Source organism: Lissotriton helveticus, chromosome 7 (assembly GCF_964261635.1).
Source record: "Lissotriton helveticus chromosome 7, aLisHel1.1, whole genome shotgun sequence".
In the NCBI taxonomy this organism is placed as follows: domain Eukaryota; kingdom Metazoa; phylum Chordata; class Amphibia; order Caudata; family Salamandridae; genus Lissotriton; species Lissotriton helveticus.
This window is the reverse complement of record NC_136068.1, coordinates 1162908274-1162928855: the sequence shown is the minus strand read 5'-3', so window position 1 is coordinate 1162928855 and position 20582 is coordinate 1162908274. Positions and strand designations below refer to the sequence as shown.

Below are 20582 nucleotides of genomic sequence, written 5' to 3'. Positions count from 1 at the left end.
TTTCGCAAAATTAGAGATTTGCAGCAGTTTCCACATAATCCATCCACATAATCCATCCTCTTCTGCAAAATCTGAATATTTTAACAATTTGTTATTGTTCCCTGCTCAAACGGTTCAAAAGTTACTTGAAATACAATGAACTGTGTTGCCATACAGTGGAAGGCTCTTTGCAAAGCCTTTCTGTTGCTTATTGCTATATTTGGATGATAAACTGGTACTCATAAGGTGCTACCAATGCCCATAGATTGTAAATGATTAAATGAAGTAATACTGTTACAAAATGTGCTGCATTATGCAGCATAATTTGCCTTTTCTTGATGCATAATTTACCCAACCCTGCTGCATAATTTGGCCCTCTCCTGTCACATAATTCGAGTGCCATGGATATAGGCTCTGAGAAACTTCCCAACTGACAAGAATATGCAGTATGGTCAGCAAGCATGGCATGTAAGTATGAATGAGGCATGAATTAGATTGAATTAATATCAAGCACAAATAGTGCAGCATACACAAAAATAACAATCTTAATGGACAGCAATAGGAGGGATCTATTAATCTTGTTGGTCATGAAGAAAGTAATTTGACCGTAAGATATTAAATAAGTGGCTGAAACATGTAGACCTTGGTTGATGAGATGCCCATAGTAACTCCATATACATCGAACTGCCAGTTTTTAATCTTCCCTAAGGATCCAGAAAGAAAGAAAGGATTAGAGCATACTGGATTCCTAAAGTCTATTTTAGCCCATGATCCCACTCCAAGAAAACACAGAAAGTGCTACATTATTTTTTAACATTGAGCCCACCCTAAATCCTAAATGAGGACCTGACGAGGAAGCATGCCACTGGTTAATCCTAGTGGCGAGGGTCCTTTTAACAAAATGGGGATGTCTCTACTAGATCACTAAGGGAGACTTTTGTAAAGAATGTAAGTGGGTTCCCTCTCATGGATTTATAGATAAAATTGATAGGAAGTGTAGCGAAAGCAAGCTTAACCTTCTCACCCCCTCTTCCTTGGAAGTGTTATAAGATGTTTCACACACTTCAAAAAGAATTGCAAGAAGTTAGAAAGATACCCAGCCTCCCCACAGCCTTTACCCGGAACTCATGTCTCATTCAGATAACAATAAATCAATACTGAATATTGAATTTTGATCATAAAATTGGTAGTAGTGATCATCTTCACTTCATTTGGCCTGGAAAAATCTCACTCGTAGTCAGACATTTGAACACTTGTTTCCTCTTTGGTTCCTTAAATACATGAAGAATGTACGCCTCACCCATTTTAAGTAATTAATATGGTATTCACATGTGTGAATAGAATACTTTAGACTTAGTCTGACTAAGCCATGCCCCTGCCCAGAACATCAAAGGAAACACACCCAATATCCAAAGGGCAAGGGCACAGGCTGACCTTGAGTTGCTGCCCTGATACTTGCCAACGAGTTGCCTTGCCATCCCCTAACTCTTTTCAAAACGAGGGGTATTCTGGACTCTCTGTCTCCGGTGCTCTGGGGAACATTCTAAAGAGGTGCCAGCAGAAGTTGTTACAATAATTTGGAATATTTCGTTTTATGGGGATTTTAGTGCCAACCAATAGTTTCCCAAATCACAAATTAATTTATCTCACTGTGGTAACGGTGAACATCGAGGCTGTGGCGACTTTTGTAGAGATTGGATTAGGACCACCTACTTATGGCAAATGAGTTGTCCCTTTGAAACTTATATCTGGCCTACTGGCAATTGAGAACCAGCATTGAACATAAGAAAGAAAAAACTTTCCCTACCTGCTATGTCAGAAAACCCATGACTGGCCGTAAGAGGAACATTGGAAAAGTTGTTTCTACCTCTACTTGTATCTTTGTCCTCAGGACCTGTTTCAAGAACTTAAACCCTGCTTGGGACAGCATCCTGCCTACTGGAGGAACTTGCTTCTTGACAGCTTAATGTCAAGGAGGTTTGAGAAGGATCAGTAAAGAGGTAATGACCAGTGCATGAGCTGCGGGACACATATTCCAAAACTGAAAGTTACTAAAGACCAAGATGAAGTTGGGATATCCCACCAACAAATGGGTATCTTCGTTGGGTGACCCCACGGCATCATACCAGTCTGAGATTTTTTTTTTTAAGTATCCATCCTGTTAGACCAACAGAAATGTTCCTAAGCTCTTAACACGTTGTCTATTTTTCCTCATTATCTTTTCCTTTTCTCTTTGTTTTTAAGGTTGGGGTTAGATTTAATGTTGTATTCACTTTAGCTGTTGTTATGACTGCAGATTGCTTAACTGCTAAGACCACAAGGTGAGCCAAGGCTACCATCTTTGAAACTAGTTTGCCTCTGGCTCATTCCTTTGTTGGTATAGTGTGGGAAGTGAGTCACAGCTCACACGACTGTGGCCCTGTTCTCCCATATCCTGCCAGTGTTTCTCCACAAATAGTGTGTGGAAATGTTGGCTAAACTGAGAAATAATAGACACTTTCAGTTGTTTCAGAATATAGTTTGCAATAGTATCTGTACAAGTTCACTGACAAATGCAGGTGCTACTGCGACTGTCACTGCCAATTATTTTGTCTCTAATATTTCGTTTACGTAAGAAATGATTTAGATTTTTCACCAGCATTGATTACCTCACAGAGTCACATGTCCTAAAATATCCAATCCTGCCCAGTTCCATGGTCATCTTTGTGCATGGGTGGTAAGCCAGTCAGTCCCAACCTCTATTTGATTTGCTGGAAGAATATTAAAGAAAAATGCTTTCTACACTGGAAACAAATGTGAAAGTCTAGAGTTTACTGACTGCCAGAAGAATGAAAGCATGCCTGTGAGTACCTTTAACAAGCAACCTCACTGGAGACTTCATCAGCATCTCAGAGTAGCCCACGCATCCTCCCCCTGCATCCCTGTCACGCCAAACTGTCCTTGCCACCCAGGAATCCAGACACAGGCTTGAACAAGTATTAACAATGCAATAAGTCTCGCATTAATGAGTTTGAGCTATTGGCATTGCTAAATTTTGCAACACCAATTGCAACAAAAGTCTATAAATTGTAGGCCAAAAAAATGTGTATTTATTTTTGGAGCAATGGTGGCATGCTGCGCTTTAGATGAATATGTTTAAAAGTAAAGTGCGCCATACTGCGATTGCTACAATAGTTAGTTGTGGGTGCGTTAACAATTGATGTGTGCACTGACGGCTGGTGGTGTGTGTGCCTGGTGGATGTGTGCACTGCCGGCTGGTGGTGTGTGTGCCTGGTGGAAACATGCACTGACGGCTGATGGTGTGTGTGCCTGGTGAAAGTGTGCACAGACGACTGGTGGTGTGTGCCTGGTGAAAGCATGCACTGATGGCTGGTGGTGTGTGTGTGCCTGGTGAAAACATGTACTGACGCTGGTGGTGTGTGTGTGCCTGGTGAAAGCATGCACTGATGGCTGGTGGTGTGGTGTGTATGTGCCTGGTGAAAGCATGCACTGACGTCGTGTGGTGTTTGCCTGGTGGAAGAGTTCACTGACGGCTGGTGGTGTTTGTGCCTGGTGAAAGCGTGCACTGACGGCTTGTGGTGTTTGTGCCCGGTGAAAGCGTGCACTGAGGACTGATGGTGTCTGTGCCTGGTGAAAGTGTGCACTGTCGGTGTGGTTGTGTGGTAAAACACTGACCCCCTTGAGCTTGTATTTTGAATTCTTCTGGACGTATGCACATGCAGTGCACACAAGAGAACAATGGATGTGTTAGCAGAAACGGGACGAAGGAAGTTGATCTTTTTCCTAAGGCAGGGAGCAAGCCTAGTATTGTGGAGGACGATGTGCTGTTGGGATGTGGCTAGTAAGGAAAGGACCCTGCCTCCTGTGAGAGTGGAGTGATGGTGACTCCTGACCAGTTATTTAGATAACGCCACTGGGGGTGACCAAGAGCATGCAGTGCGAATGACGCACAAACTGAGTGACAGAGTAACCAATCTCTATAGATGCGCTGCGCGCAGTTACGGAGCCTATGTTTTGATTTTGTTTACCACCGTGCTCTGTTTACCCTGTCCCAAAAAGGTGGAGGGCGGTAATGAAGCTTGGGTAATTAGGCCCCAAAGCGTTCCGAACACCGGAGCACTGTGGCTGTGCGCTCCTGCGAAAAAAGAAATCCCACTTTGTCCTCGTGGCACGTGGCCATGATGAAATTCCATGCTGGTGACTTGTGAACGTGCCTCGGGGCAGCCAAAATGCTTGTTTTTTGTGTTTTATAGGAATGTTCAAGCATATTTTGCTCCGTGCACTTTTCCCGCGTGTTAGAGATGCACGTGGCTCGTCCCACAGGCTCCTGTCTAGGACTCACCTAGGGTGCAGTTTGCACCTGGAAACAAATCGCTCCACTTGAATGGACACGTCTGAGGGAAGGGAGCGACTTTTCGTGCACACCATGCACTCACTGCATTAACTCCGGCCCGGTGCTGGCTGCAGCTCATGCACGAACCTGTACACTTACTGAGGGAGTGTACGCATTTTGTTGAAAACGGGTACTGGGGCGCCCAGTTAAATCAAAAAAAGGCGCTCAAAGTCCCTAAACATTTACGGTGCATAGTGGACGGTGCCATGAAGAACATATCTGAGAGTGTTGGCACTACTCAACCCTCCACCCACTAGGATTAAAGATTTATGTAACAGGCTATATTGTTTGTGGGAACTTTAAAATTAAAGGTAATTCCTACCCAACTCAAGGCAACCTTTTTTTTTATTCCACATGAAAGTCGTCCGTGCCAGTAACGTTTACGTTTCACACACATCTCTGCAGCAGGCGCCTAAACGCACTGCGCTGTTTTACCTAAAGTTGTTGCTTTGCACACGCGCTCTCACCCATCTTTTCCCTCAGGCACACACGCACTTAAGTTATACACACGCACTTAAGTTAGCTCATAATCCTATAGAACCAATGTGTGTTGCGCACAGATCTCTGGAGTGGGCGCATTGACCCTCTGAGTTGTCTATGAGCTACCTCCCTTCAGGCACGGGAAGGTATGGAATGTCTGCAGTGCGCGCTCACACACAGACTTACAGAGCGTACAGTCAGATCCTATGGCCAATCCCCCACCTCCCGCGCAGCCCACAGCTGTGATGGGGACATGTGTTCAGCCCGGGGAGGGGGCGCTCTCCGAGCCCACCGGAGCTGGAGCCGCCCTGTAGAGGGGGCATGTGCAGCCGTGCAAGCCATGCTTGGCTTCCAGGGAATGTCTGAGTTTGATATCCCAACATGGTGTACTGTAAACAAAGCTCAGCATTTACGAGTACACAATCGCGATGGGAGGGCGAGCCACCTTGTGACGAACTCCGTCACCCCACCACCTCCCCCTGTTTTTTGGAACCCTCCCTCGACTTATGGAAAGAACTCAACCTTCAGTGGCAGGAGACCCACCGCTGCTGTGCATGCAGCGGCAGTGCTGCGCGCTCCCCGACGCACACACCAGGTTCTGCACAGGCGACCTTGTGTACTGTATTTAACAGTGACAGCACAGCACCAGCCGCAGGAGGGCAAGGTCCCCTCACCCACAGCAGAGCACAGGAGGTCTTCTATTATAGCGTCAGGTGCAGCGGTGCAGGATCTCCTGGCATGTGCAGTATGGCAGATGCTGCTGCAGAAACACTGAAAATATTCATGACAAACAGCAGCGCCAAACGAACTAAATCAGCATTTCATTTGTTCAAAGAGACAGAGTTTGGTATAAAAATAGCAAACGGTGTACCCAAGGGTAACTTAAATTGTACAGCAGATGCAATTCTGCACACCACCTCTCTCCAAGTCATCCTTTATATCAGGAAGAGCAGGGCACGGTGTGAGGAAGAAAACAACGCGGCAGGAAAGGTGCAGAGAACGCCAAACAAAACACTGCTTCCCCGTGAAATGGATCCAAAACAAAAAAAACGCCTGTGAGTGGTGCGGACTATGTCTTCAATTATCACGCCCGCCTCTGGGCACGATAATTGAAGACATATGGGCTTTGGTGCGTGTAACAGACACCAATAAGCAATGGGTGGAGACCGCGACCGCCTACGGCCTATTGCGTGTTCTGTTACAAAACAACACACACTCCAAGCCCAATCAGGGAAGCCCATAGGAAATGAACACGCACAAGCGTATTCATTTCCAGGGTCCATTTTTTAAAACCCGTCAAAAGGACTCTCGATGCGCAAACACTGCTGCGAAGTGTAACGCTAGGCGCAAGACCAAAAAAGGAGGGTTATATTTGCATTGTGCAGCAGACTGGCATTTCCTTGACAGAACTTTTCTTAACTAAAAGAAGCATTGCCAAAGGGCTGGATGCCCGCGCTCGAGCACAGACAAAAGCAAAATGCATGGTGCAGTGCAAAACAATCAAAACAAGCACTGACAAAACCTCTGGGTCTGGCCCTGGCAATCCTGTGGCATTTTCTTTTAATTTGTTCATGCAAACACCTGCAATTGGTACAAGATTTAAAAAAAAAGCTAGTGCTTATGTAAAAATGGGGGTTCTTAAGATGGCTGGCTAATACTGCAAAACAAGAAAAGAAAAAATGACCCATCTCACAAAAAAATTCAAAGGATCATGAACTGAGAGCAGAATTTATATTAGAGACTGGCCTACTATACTTGAGAGTAAACTAGATGTATGTTTGGCAGATGTGTACATGTGCACCAACAAAAGATCGTCCCTCACAGTGAAGAAAGCCATCGGCTGGAGTTGACTGACACACTGCCCCAAGCCAAATGCTGTGGAAGGTGGAAGTAAAGTATAAATGACACTTCAACAGACTAATGGAGGAAGATGGCTGATGAAGATAAATGTATGGATATATGTCTGTGTTTATTTTTATTATGATTTTTGGGGATTTTTTTTTTATGAGGCCAGATCTAATAGAGGTTGCTTTGTGTATATGATACTCATATGAGCTATAGAATGAAATGTTTGTGTACAATGATATGTAAAATAGTGCCTTGTGTATTCCAATGGAGACTGCAGAATACAACCAAACAGTCAACTGAAAGAAGATAGACTAAAATAGTCTTGTGGGCTGATTCAAGATGTGATTGACAATGGCTCAAGCGATGGTTGAAAGATCTTGAGCGAAATACACCAGTGGCTGAAGAAGCCTAAACGAAAGCCTATTGGTGGTATTTATTGAATGAAATAAGTTTTCCACAAAAGATGGAAGTGCTATTACACTTCAAATCTGGTAAAAACTGGGGGCGTTCCTACTCTGGGTTGTCGTGAGGTTATAAATGTCATTATACAGAAGACAGATCTCAGAGTATTATCTCTGACAAAACAATAAGGGTAGTGCATAGGAATATTTGTGTGCATGAGAAGACGCATAACCAGCAAAAAGAGGTGATCGGTTCGCTATTGTGTACAGAAAGGTACAAGCATTTTAGATGCCATGAGCAAAACAGCATTTTGATGTCTTCATGCTTTCTTTCCCAGAATAAGGGCTGCATTTTCAACTCTCAGCTGCAATCCAGCCTAATCTGCCACCTCTACCGTTTAACCCAATAAGCCAGCTACCAAAAAGTGCTTTATGGTAGCGCCAGCACTGAGTGTATAAACCACATTTCAGGTCTTGCCATGAGCAGAAACTAAATACAAACAATGATTCTGAGCAGTAATTACAGAAAAGCCATGGTAAAAAAACATGTAGCGTCTGTATATTAAGAGAAGGCATGGGTATGGGCACGTTTTGCCCGGGGCTTTTTAGCAATTCTTTCTATGGTCCTTAAGCCTCATTTATGAAAAGTAATGCATCCCTGCGTGAAAACATTAATGCGTCACTTTTTATTGCTCCCTCCTTGCGACATGCTGGATGCGTCATATTAACAGTATGACACATCATGTCACAAGGAGTTACAGATACGTCAGTATTTCTGATGCATCTGTAGGCGCAAAATTGACACATTGCTGGAGTGTGTCACAAAAGTGACAAAACTCCATCAATGGGTCATTTCACATGGGCAAGTCCCATTTTAAATGTGCCTGCGTCAGTCCTACGCCTGCTGTGAGGCAGGCTTAAGATATTGACACATTTGCATCCTAGAAGGGACGTAGTGAAATCTCATAGATTTCACTGTGTCACTTTTTCCGGGGCTTACTTGCGTCAGAACGCCCACCATGCATACATTATACCGGACGCAGGTATAATGTGGCACATGGGTTTACAAAATGACGCATCTACCTAGATGCATCACTTTGTAAATATGCCGCAACATGGTGCATTTTTTTACGCTGCTGGTGCATCACAAAAAGTGACGCACCGGCGGCGCAAAAGTGAGCCCCTAAATGTCTACATCAAAGTTTTACACATAGTTTATCTGACACATTTCTCACTCACCATAGTCGGTGTCCTCTGCTGGCCACTGCTGTGTTGGCCAGAAATAGGGTGTCTATAGAATAAAGAAAACAACAAATTATGTTAATGCACAGTAGGTATATTCTTATGTTAAACTTCTTTTTAGCCCAACAATCACAAAAGCTTCTTGCCTCTGCAGAATTTGCACAACTACACTGCTGAGATGGAAATTAATAAACATTCAAAATGTGAGGAGCCAGGGTTTTAGATGTTTCCCAATCTTCATGAGGTTAGTGTTGAGTCTCGAGCCACATGCGACAAGTTGCAGGGCTACCAGATTAGTAGTAACACTCGTTATTCAAATTAGTGAACCAGTTAGACAAAGCTGAGCAAAAATGTATTGTTTGGAAAAAGTGAAAGCTAAGGTGTCATCTGGTTTCTAATGACCCTCCAATTCCTACAAAAAAGATGTAATGCCCATAGTCAGAAAACTGATGCCCAGAGCCAACAAGAGGGCAGAAAGGCCAGTGTCATGTCTCTGCTTACTTACCCCATCCACCCCGTGGCCGATCACAGTTTCCGCAACGCTACCCTTCCCTAAACTCAGTCTAACAATATTGCTCTATGGGAATTGGAGAGACAACTTTTGCACTTTGAACTCTTCTTGGAGGGCACCCGTGAAATATAGCAATATTAACGATCTGTCACTTTTAGGGGTTTAACCTAGAATTCGATATCTATAATTGTTCACATTTAATGAATTTCTATTGTTTTCCCCTATTTTTTTTTTTATTTTGTTATTCATGGCACTGGGTCACATGTTCTCCTCAATTTTCAGCAAGATACTAAATTAAGGGTTGAGCATTAGCAGGGAATTGCCAGGTCTTTTCTTTTTCATGCAATCGAGGTATCATTCTACTTCGCCATTCCACCACCTGGTGCCTGAAAGCCCAGAGTCGAAGGGTGGACAGGGCGCTGGGCTGTTGAATGTGGGTTCTGATATGGTCGGTAGAAGCACAGCCTTTGGCTAGATTGTCAGGTCTAGCGCCTCAGGTGGCTTTTATACTTACATCAAATTTTAAACTTAACTCTTGGCTCTGCTGTCAATCTATCTTTTGGCAAACCATTATGCAGACTGAATTTCAGTGACATATAGGAACCTGTGCTCAACTTTTCCTCACTGGAGTATATGAGCCCACAGGCTACAATGTGAAGCCACAAATATTACTGACGCTTTAGTGGCAAGCGTAGGAAACAACTAAGAAGCACCAGAATCAGCAGAAAGACAATTAGCTGGAAATAATGTCTATTTTTCTTTGAATTACTCATTCATTCACATATTTCATTTTCAAAGAGTCGTTTCGTCCTGTGATCACCTGAACTCTTTACATACTTACACCATATGGATGCAGGAGGTGATCTGTGCTAAGAAGGAAACTGTAGCAAAAAATGGTGTAAAAGAAGACAGACAGGCACCAACTAGGTCTCCTTTTTTGACACGCTCAGAGTTCCCCCTGAGTAACAAAAGATTGTTGCCTACATTCATACTAGCCTGTATCAGTGTGAGGAATGGTCCTTATGATGAAGCATGCAACCTTTTTCATGTAGTGGGAAATGTTGTCCCTAAATGGAAATAACCACACTGGCTTTTCCATATACTTGCAGGGGAACATACAGTCTACTACATTACTCTTTGTGGGACTTCGCTGTATGTCGCAGAGTAAATTACCGGCAGGTGAGGTAGCAAAATGAGGAGGCTGTGTCTTCCTGATCTTTGAGCACTCCTCCTTCCCTTATGTTTATGAAATTCTTTAGTCACATTTTAGACACTTCATGCACAAATGCTGGACATAGTTTTATTTTATGTGTTTATATGGGGCCCCTCATATAGGGGAAACTCCACAATAATGCTAACCATCCACTGACAGAAGCAGTGCTTAATTTCGTTCTTGACTGCAGTTGATGGGGACCAGAAATCATAGTTGGGAACAGGAACTTATTTTTCATCATAAAACATTGAACCAAGCAAAAGCGAGAATGGCAGAATAGGCAGTGAGAAGCAGATGTGACAGAGTAAGACGAAAAACCCATCACAGATGGAGAAAGAAGGAATCTGTAATATGAGATAAAGGGAAAGAGAATGTCTGGTAGTCGATTAAAGAGGCATGAGGTGGATTCCAGACTACGCAGCCTTACTATTTGGTGTGTTGACATGTAATAGCAATGTCAGCGAGCTTCTAAGCAGAACATCGGCTACCGACATGCATTCTTTTACAAACAAAGCACTAGGGTCAACCTAGAGGCTGCTGAGGCAAATCTAAGAAATATTAGGTATATGCCACAGTAGACGGCCTGCAGACTCAGTCCAGATACCACTAAAGCAAAATCCTAAGTACATTGCGGGATCAACCATGAGCTGCTCAGGTGCAACCCAGAGGGTGGGTAATAAGATCGCTGGAGAAGGTAAAGAAGATACCTTTTCATCCAAAGAATTTTCGGATAGAGATAACTGGATGGAAGAACAAGGGGATGAGAGAGGATAGCATTAAGAACAGAGATTAAAACTTTAAGGTGTAGGATGGTGAACTAAATTTATTTTGCACATTGAACTGCTAAATTGAAGACAGAGTGCAGAATGCATTCAAGAACAATTTCAGAAGGGAATTTTGAGAATTGAAGAAAAATGATGAGATCTATTGTTTTGGAGGCTTACAGAAAGTTCAAGGTTTTACAGAGGTATAAGTAATTCTGAACAGAGCTATAGGAAGGCTGCATCAGAGGCTTACAATCCGTTAATAGCGTCTTAACTGCTATGGGGCCCTTCGCTTTGGCTTCAGCATGCTACTTTTTGTGACTCTGTAAGTATAAAAGTAGTAGATGCCCTCAAAGTGTGATAGTCTTAATATGTATATCACAATCTTAAACACATTATGTGCTTGTTTCGATGTTAAGTGTATTAACAACTACTTGCTGGAGATGTGACCACACTGTAAATATACAATGAGAACGAAGCACTGTGCTGCTTTTAACGTTTGTCGTTGTTAGTAGTATAGCAGCCATTGTGTCACGTGAGGATTAAACACTGATAAATACTTGATTACATGGATAAGGAATACTTTCCTACACTACAGAAGTAAGAAATGCCCTCTAAAAAGAAAACTCCATACAACCTATTAGCTAACCACTTCTGAAGAGAAACAATTAGAGTGGATTGGTCAAAATCAATAAAACTAGAGTTCCGGAATCGATTTCTTCATCTGGGCATTGTCTATGTAACTAATGAAAGTAGATCCTTTGCAAAAACACTGTCCGAGCAGTACTTAAAATGTGCATCCCACCCACTAGCGAGAAACAACATTATTTAATGCACATAGACGCACGTTAGCAAATCAAAATGTTGGTGTTACCCCGAAACCGGTCCCAGGATGCTTGTTTCCAGTTCTGTGAAGACCTGGCTTGGCAGTTCAGGCTGGACTGTTCCCATGAGGCACAGGGTCAAGACTGATTTGCATATAGCTGGGTCGGAACTGATGTGGCGAAGTGAGCGAAAGAACGATGATGGATTCAACCCAGACCTGTGACTGGGGTGAGTGTCTGAAAAGTTTCAGCGCTCCGTCCATCATCTCCTTGTGTTTGACATGCTGCACGATCACATCCCAGACCTACTGGTCCTATGGAAACCTGGTTGCCCCCAACACCTCCACAGCCATTCCCACTGGCTACATGATCATCAGTCAGGACCATGAGTATAAGACTGGAGAGGGAGTCGCCATTATCTTCAATGCCATCAGCTGCATCACCCTCACTGACATATCCTCCAGCAACATGGAACACCTCTCATACAAACTTCACATCACAGCCAACTTCGCCCTAAGGGAACCCCTCATCTACAGACCACGCATCATGTTTGCCAGCACCATCACAGGCTATTTCACTGCCCTTATCCTTCACCCTAGTGCTTTCATCCTACTCTGAGACCTAAAGTTCTACCTGGAAGACCATCCCAACCCTAACTCAACAGCTCTACTATAAAGCCTTGGAAACCTTGACCTCACCCAAAGTATGACCGAACCCACACACTTTGCTGGTCACCTGCTGGAACCGATCTTCACCTCCTTCACCAACATCTCAGACGACCACCCTACATCGATCACCTGGAAAGACCAAGTTTTTCTTAGGATCCTAGTGCACATGAACTAACATTTGCATATGCATAGTAAGCACAGTCTGGTTGATGGAAACGACTCCAGTTTTAACAAATAAATACCTGTGTAAGTAGCCTACCACCTTGTAATAGGGAAACCTTGAACTAAGGTAACAAAGTACTGCGTAATGTACAGGACATTGTTGACTTTTTCAAGGGGCTTTTCTTCAAAATCAGGCAGATGCCCCAATAAAAGCTATAATATTCACTCCTCAGCTCCCAGTGGGAAGCACAATTCACAGGTAACAGTGTGTGTGGAGTGGCTGGTTGCACACAGAACAACAAGCAATGCCAATAGGACTGACCTATGCAAGAACTATTGGCTTTGCCAATAAGGTTTAGCCATGTTGTACACCAGAATGGCTGCTATTCAGCATGGCTAAAAGTTAGTGGGGGGAAGGAGAGTGGAAGGGCGTGTCTTAAAGCCTAGTTAAGTGGAGTGTCATGGAGTAGTGTGGAGTGGTGTAGAGTGTTGTGAAGGGAGTAGGGTGTCATAGAGTGTAAGGCCACAGAATGGAATACAGTTGGGTAACATACAGTGTCATAGAGTGGAGTGGCATAGAGTGCTGTGATATCACGCCGCCAAAGTAATTCATTACTTTGGCGGCGTGATTGAGAGACATCGCGTCCCCCGGCAGGTGCTCACGGTGCACTTGATATTCGGATGAGATATGATATTTTTAGATGTTCTACCTATCACAGTGAACATTCTATCGTTCGTTTGGATGTGAGGATCAGGAATTAGATTTGTTTCTATGAATCTGGGAACTAACATCGTCAATCGGAGCTATCACGGATTTCTTAGCAATATAGAGTCCAATGGTGCAGGGTAGATGGGCGTAGAGTGCATTGATTTTCTTTGTAAAACACTTAAGAATGCATTGGCGTACGGTGCAGGGGTGCCGAGTGGAGTGCAGAGTAGAGTGGAGTAGTGCCGAGTGGAGTGGCGCCAAGTGCAGTTGCACCAAGTGCAGTGGTGTAGAGTAGATTATTTCAGATTAGAGTGGAGTGGCGCATGGAAACGTACAGTGGCATAGAGTAGAGTGGCGTAGAGTGCAGAATAGATTAGAGTGGATTGGCATAGAGTGCACTTGCATGGAATGGAGAGGTACAGAGTAGAGTGCATTGGCGTAGAGTAAAGTGACACAGAGTACAATGCTGTAGAGTTGAGTGGTGCAGAGTAGAGTAGAGTGGAGTACAGTGGTGCATAGTAGAGCAGTGTGGGGTAGAGTGAATTGGCATTGAGTAGAGTGGTACAGAATAGAAAGACATAGAATGTAGTGGCATAGAGGAGAATGGTGCAGAATAGAGTGCAGTGAGAGAGTGTGGAGAGGTGCAGAGTAGGCTGCAGTGGTGCAGAGTCGACAGAAGTAAAGTGAAGTATGCAAGTTGTGGTAGCATACTGCCATTACAGACAGCACATCTTCAATTGAAAGGATCATTACCTTTGCACAGACATACAGTTTTACTAAAAAAAAGTCTACAGCGCACAAACGATAATGTTGTGGAAATGTCATCATCTAGTGTATTGATTTGCTTTACATTAGCAAAATATTTGTTCGACCTCACTTCAGAATTATGAACAAATGTGCTTTATATATGCTTTTCTAATCCTGAAATATTCTGAAAGATGTGCACAATTCAGTTACAGATATTTAAATTTTGTTGAGTGCGAAAAATCAAATAACATCATACAGTCTTTCTGATGCACATCCCAGCACCCAGCATGATTATCACATAAATCTTCTCACTTTCAAGTCAGACCAAGAAATTAAATGCCAAGCTCCTTGGAAAACAGTGTCTCACATCTGACCTCTCTTCTTGAATGCACAGCAAATGTGACAAGATAAGAATAAGATTTAAAGGCATAGTTACAGAAATCGAACATTGTTAGAAGATGACAGTAAATAGGGTTTGGGGAAGAGAAAGGATGAACTCAAGCTTGACAGCCTCAAACAAATAGAGCCAGCAAATAGAAAGCAAGCAAATGTGAGTTACAAAACCACAAAGCCAATGGTAAGCAACGGCCAGAATTCATTTCCAGGGACGTTTTGAGTATGTACCTAAAATGCTGGTTAGCAAACCAGACAGCTGTGGGGTCTGATAGGCTTTCGCCTAAAAAGAAGACTCACTCACTCATTGACTCATAGAGAACTACAACATGAGAAACAAAGGGGCATATTAGCAAGAACCTCTTTAAAATTATTGCCATTTTAGCGGCAGGAAACTGCCGCTAAAACGGCGACAATGGGCTTGCTAATATGCGTTACAAAATTCCAATAGAAGCCCAGGTTAAATGTGCAGGACATCTAACCTGGACTTCTATTGGAATTCTATTAGCAAGCCTATTCTCGCCGTTTTACCGACAGTTTCCTGACACTAAAACAGCGATAATTTTTAACAAGGTTCTTGCTAATATGCCCCACTGTTTCTAGCGCAAGTATAAAGGTATACCAGCTTGTCCTCTCATTAATTCACTGACAAGCAAACTTCTTCTGACACATGCCCCAGATATTCCTGCTATAGGCACATGCCCACCTGACGTGCACACAACAGAAGTATTTGAAATTTACTGAGGTCTAGCTGTTTTCTCACACATAAGCAAATCAACCAGAATCACAAAAGCCCACACATGAGCCAAAAAGTACCATAATCAGTTGTGCTTTATTCTGCAACAGAGCTTTACAAGCACACCCTCCAAAACACAACACATCTCAATAAAGAATGTCACTTAGCAGCTGAACCTCACATGACGTTGTAATCATCAGCTTTATTTTCCACCTTCTGCACTCTCTTATATGATAGGCAGTTTATATTTCTGGTGATGACACCCATTCTGTACAATTCAGAATAAGAGAAAGCCAGCAAAGGGAAATTTATACACATGGCTGAATTCCTATTAGCAATCTTCTGTCTGCAGAAATGCTGTCTTCATCTAGCTGCCTGTTCAGCTTAGATTGGGCTTTCTTGTTCTTTCTTTTATCAAGGGACAGCAGACAGAACTTTATTCTAGGAGATCAGCCTGCTGCCCCTTGCTCCTGTTTTGTCACAAACAAATCAGAGTTATACAGAGGAGGTTGCCTTGTTGGATTAACCTTGAAACTGGGTGATGTTTGATGCAATAGTGAACTTCAATTTGCAAAACAGGGTACTGCCTCCTCTTTGCTTGTGTAACAAGTAGAGTGGCGTAGAGAGCAGTGGAGTAGAGTACAGTGGTGCAGGGTAGAATAGAGTGCAGTGATATTGAATATTACACAAGATATTGTGTAGTTCTTTGGGGAGCCTTACTTCTAAATCATTGGTGTACAGGGCAACTACTCTTACACATGCTCCATTTGGAGCTGCGGCATTCACCGCTTTCCCAACCTCAGCTGTAAACAATTGAATTCTCAACCTGAACAAGAAGCACAATGATATCCTGCAAACCTGGCACTGAGCTACACGCACTGGAATGGGGACAACTCGGAGCGGTTTGTGACAAGGCTTCTATCTGTAATCCCATGCAACATGCAGTACAGGCCTGGCTGCGTGTGGTGCGGTGTGAAGTACATGAGTGGTGCAGATTAAAGGCCTAGAAATGCAGGCTGAGTTGTCACTTTGTTTTGTGCAGCTAAAAACGTTTGTGCTTGGATTGCCAATTTTTTTTATAACTCAGGCTAACATGACCGAGAAAATGTCTACTCTCAGGTGCACGCATTGTTTGTGACAAGACAGCAGTGAGGGAGATGACCTTGTATGGTTACCATTCAGCTGGAAAAATGAAGGAAAGTAACAGCAGGGACCCATATGCACTTTTAAATAAAAGTATATATCAAATACCCTGTGCAATGATACAGGAGCTGAGCACGAGCCAGCCCCTCCTTGCTCCATTACACACCATGCTAAGAAAGGTCTGTAGGGCTTTGGCGCAGGAGGGGGTCCGGGGGGGGGGCGTGGGTATGGTGCTCTGTTTAACTTCCTTTTGATTTAAGGAGCTCAATGGAATAGATATTTAGGAGAATTTCCTGACCAAGGATTATGAGTCAATGGCTTGTCAGCAGGACAGTTCAACATCAGTTGCCATTTTGGCTCCCTCGGCCTCGTGAACAGATAGCAGGTCTCATCAATCTCACAAAGGCTTCCATTCGTCTAGGGAGCGCCAGGACTCCCAAAATGCACCTGAAAGTGAAAAGGCATTAGACTGGATTGGCAGCTGAGTCAGTGTATGCACATTTATAGAACCTGCATAAATAAATAATGTAGCACTCCACTATTTTCATCACCTGTACTCCATTTCCACAGCCCAACGCCTTCCAATCGTTCAGCAGAACCTGCTTCTCTGCAGCCCTCACAGTGCTGCTGTTTGTCCAGAACTTTAGACTAGTTTGCTCACCTGAAAGCGGTACAGGCTGTTGTCTGCTTTGAGAATAAGGTTCTTTGGTTCCTGCAGTGGGTAAATGTATCCATATTGGGTCATCAAGTTCCCCAGATGCTGCCCCTCTGAAAGAAAAAAGAGCAGATAGGCGCCTGAGTTTGAAGCATCAATAAACTTGGTATTCCCACTGACCCCTGTGCACAAAGGTTTACGTTTTCATAAGAAGATATTGAAATAAATGCACCGTTCAAAATATTACATCAGAAGAGGAATGTAGAGGTCCCTCCCAACAAAGACATGGCAGACTGAATCATATGGCCAGGTAACCAGAGGGATTGCGCCTTCTTCCCTCCCAAGCGGCCGCCATCAGCACTGGCATGCGTGCTGACCACGCCCACCGATAGGCCACGCCCCCTCAGCTGGATATGTGCACGCACAGGAAGCGCAGCGGACGAGCGCAGCGGGAGCGTCGTCTGCGCGCCAAAGGCGCGCCTAAGGCAAGCCCGTCCGCGCCAAGGCCGCGACAGGCGCAGGAACCTCTGCCCAAACAACCTCCCACATCAGGTATCTTCCTAGCTACCTTCACCTATTACATGGTAAGAACAATTGCTCCTGCAAACTTGACATGTCGAACCTTACCGGCTCGTTTAGCTGTATACTCTGTCATTGGTCATCTATCCAAACCCCAGCCCACTCGCACAATCGCTTATCCGCCCCCAACGCTAGCCAACTGCCCTTCAAAGGTGGGCTGATAAATGCCCGCTCTATGTGTAAACACAGTCAAGACATACGAGACCTTATTCTCGACTCCGATCTCGACTGCCTCCTGATAACAGAAACCTGGCTTACGGAAGACAGTAATCCGGACTTGGCGACTGCCCTCCCCCAGGGTTTTTCCATTTTCAGACAAGATAGACAGAAAGGGAGAGGTGGAGGAGTGGCAATAATACTAAAAAATTGCTTCACCTGTCACACATTTAACTTACACCCCTTAAAAGACACCGAAGGCCTTGGCTTCTCAATAAAACTCAACGATTCCTTGTCCTTCTCTGGTGGCCTAATATATCGCCGACCCGGAAATGCCTCCAAGTTTTTAGATACTTTGAGCGACTCTCTGGGACATTTTCTTCTTAGATATCCTCATTTTACCCTCCTTGGGGATTTTAACTTACATCTGGAGTCCAAATCCGATCCACATACCAACAACTTTCTACAGACGTTAGAAATATTCAACCTGCAGCAAAGTATTATACTACCCACCCATTCACTGGGACACACCCTCGACGGTGTATGCACCAACTTTCCCCTTCTAATCACCCTTCCCCCTGTCCCTCAAATTTGGACAGATCATAGCCTAATCTTGTTCCACATCAAAAATGCGCGCCCACAAACCTCCAGCAAATCCAACTCACATTGTGACAACCCCGTCAACTGGAAAAAGGTTCAAGAGACTCTTGCACTTAATCCCATCCTCCAATCTCAGGCCCCCACGCTTTCCGGAGATATCGAACGCGACGCTAACCTCTTTCACAACTGGATTTCCCAAGAAATCAGTACGCGAAATCCTTCCAATCGCCCCCGCAAAACAGATAAAAATCCCAAAACCAATGCCCCCTGGTTCACCCCTGACTTAGCCTCTTCTCACTTACTGTGCAGAAAAGCCGAACGCAAATGGCGTAGCACATATGACACTGCCGACCGTCTCATATACCTCCAACTAAGGAGAAAATACCTTTCCAGCATTAAATCCGCCAAAAAAATCTTCTATGTCAACGCCATTAAAGAGTCTAATCAGCAACAAAAAACTCTGTTCTCGATAGTGAAATCGTTCACCCATCCCAAGGCGCTACAACCCGAAATCCCCCCATCTCAGGACCTTTGCAATAAAATAGCTGACTACTTTGAGGAAAAAATCAACGCCATTCAGACAAATTTCCCCCCCCCACAAATAACTCAAGGTACATTCGACCCACCTCAGACAGTATCCCCAACTGGTAGCCTTAAGAACTTTACACCGGTCACCTTAGATCAAACGAGAGAGGTCATCCTGGCATGCAAATCTGGCTCTCCATCTGACCCCTGTCCTCCCAAAATACTCCATCAATTCATTGGCGTGGTGAACCCTATCATTAACGATATCGTTAATACTTCGCTACGCACTGGATCTGTCCCCCGCCTGTGGAAACAGGGAATAGTTAAACCCCTCATGAAAAAAGCTAACAAATCCCCATCAGATCTTACCAATCTGCGTCCGATTTCGCTTCTCCCAGCCTTGTGAAAAATCACCGAACAAGTGGTTTACAGAGAACTCAAATGTTATCTGGAAACTCACAATATACTCCACCCGCAACAATCTGGCTTTCGTCCTAATCATTCGACTGAAACAGCATTGATCGAACTTTGCGACTCTTTAAAGATGATACAAGACCAGAAGAAGAACGCCATTCTCATCCTTCTCGACCTTACCGCGGCGTTCGATACCATCTCCCACGCCATCCTGATTAGTAGATTGGCGGACATAGGGATCTCAGAAGTGGCTCTATCCTGGATAAAATCATTTCTATCCGACAGGTCCCAAACCGTCGCTCTTGGCCCCTTCCACTCCAAAGAGAAGAGGGTATCTTCAGGTGTACCCCAGGGGTCCATTTTAAGCCCCCTCCTTTTCAACATTTACCTTATCCCACTGCTATCCCTGATCGAGTCATTCGGCATACCTGTAACATCGTATGCCGACGACACACAACTCGTCGTACCCCTGGAAAACAACTCTACCAAGGCAGAACTTAACCTTAAAAACTGTCTGACGGCAGTCTTCCAATGGATGGAGACTAACCATCTCAAATGTAACTCCAGCAAAACGGAGATCCTCCCCATTGGTAAAAACACCACCTTCTGCCCAGCCCTCTGGTGGCCGGAAAATTCTGCCGCCCCCCCTCAGACCGTAACATCTGCCAGGAACCTAGGCGTCCTTTTCGATTCAGACCTATCCTTCGACCAGCACGTCAGAACTGTAGCGGGCCGTTGCTTCGGAATTATAAGATCTTTAAAGAAATTCTTCGACTTCCTACCGCTAGATTCCAGGAAAACGGTGACAGTGGCCTTCAATATTTCACGCTTGGACTACTGTAATGGCCTCCTGGCCGGTGCCAAAAAGTCCACTTTGACCAAGCTCCAAAGTGTACTTCACACCGCTGCCCGTCTGGTCCTAAAGCTGCCCAGAAGAGCATCTATATCCGCAGCTCTAAGATCCCTACATTGGCTGCCACTCCACAAAAGAATATTCTTTAAAATGCTGATTGTCGCCTTCCGGGCTTTCATTAAAACCGGCCCAAAATACCTTACCAGACGCTTCCCCCACTACAACCCGAGCAGATCCCTCCGCTCATCCCATGACAACCTCATCCTCCCAGGTAAATTCAATTTGAAGACTAAAGGTGGAAAAACCCTAAGCTTCCTGGCCGCAAAAGCCTGGAACCTCATTCCGAAAAATCTGAGACTTCAAACACAAGAAAAATCATTCAGAAAAATGCTTAAAACTTGGATTTTTAACCTTCCCGACGACTACACTAAGGCAGCCATCTAACTCCCGCAGTTTTCTGTGATGTCTTCTCCCACCCTCTAACAGGAAATTTAGCGCCAAGATGCTCCCTCCGGAGCGAACGCTGCGCTTTATAAATACCCCCACAAATTCACAAATTCACAAATTGCCTTTATTAAAGGGTAAAT

General features: G+C 44.2%; 1 protein-coding gene across 1 annotated transcript in view; it reads right to left on the bottom strand.

The window, feature by feature from the left end:
* The window catches only part of RGS9 (regulator of G protein signaling 9), a 946886-nt gene that overhangs the window by 522423 nt on the left and 403881 nt on the right, over positions 1–20582 (bottom strand). Inside the window, exons 4-5 of the mRNA XM_078650792.1 lie at positions 16875–16981; positions 8341–8392 (exon numbers count right to left, since the gene is read on the bottom strand). Coding sequence (XP_078506918.1) covers positions 8341–8392; positions 16875–16981 — 159 coding nt within the window. The remainder of the gene's footprint in view (positions 1–8340; positions 8393–16874; positions 16982–20582) is intronic.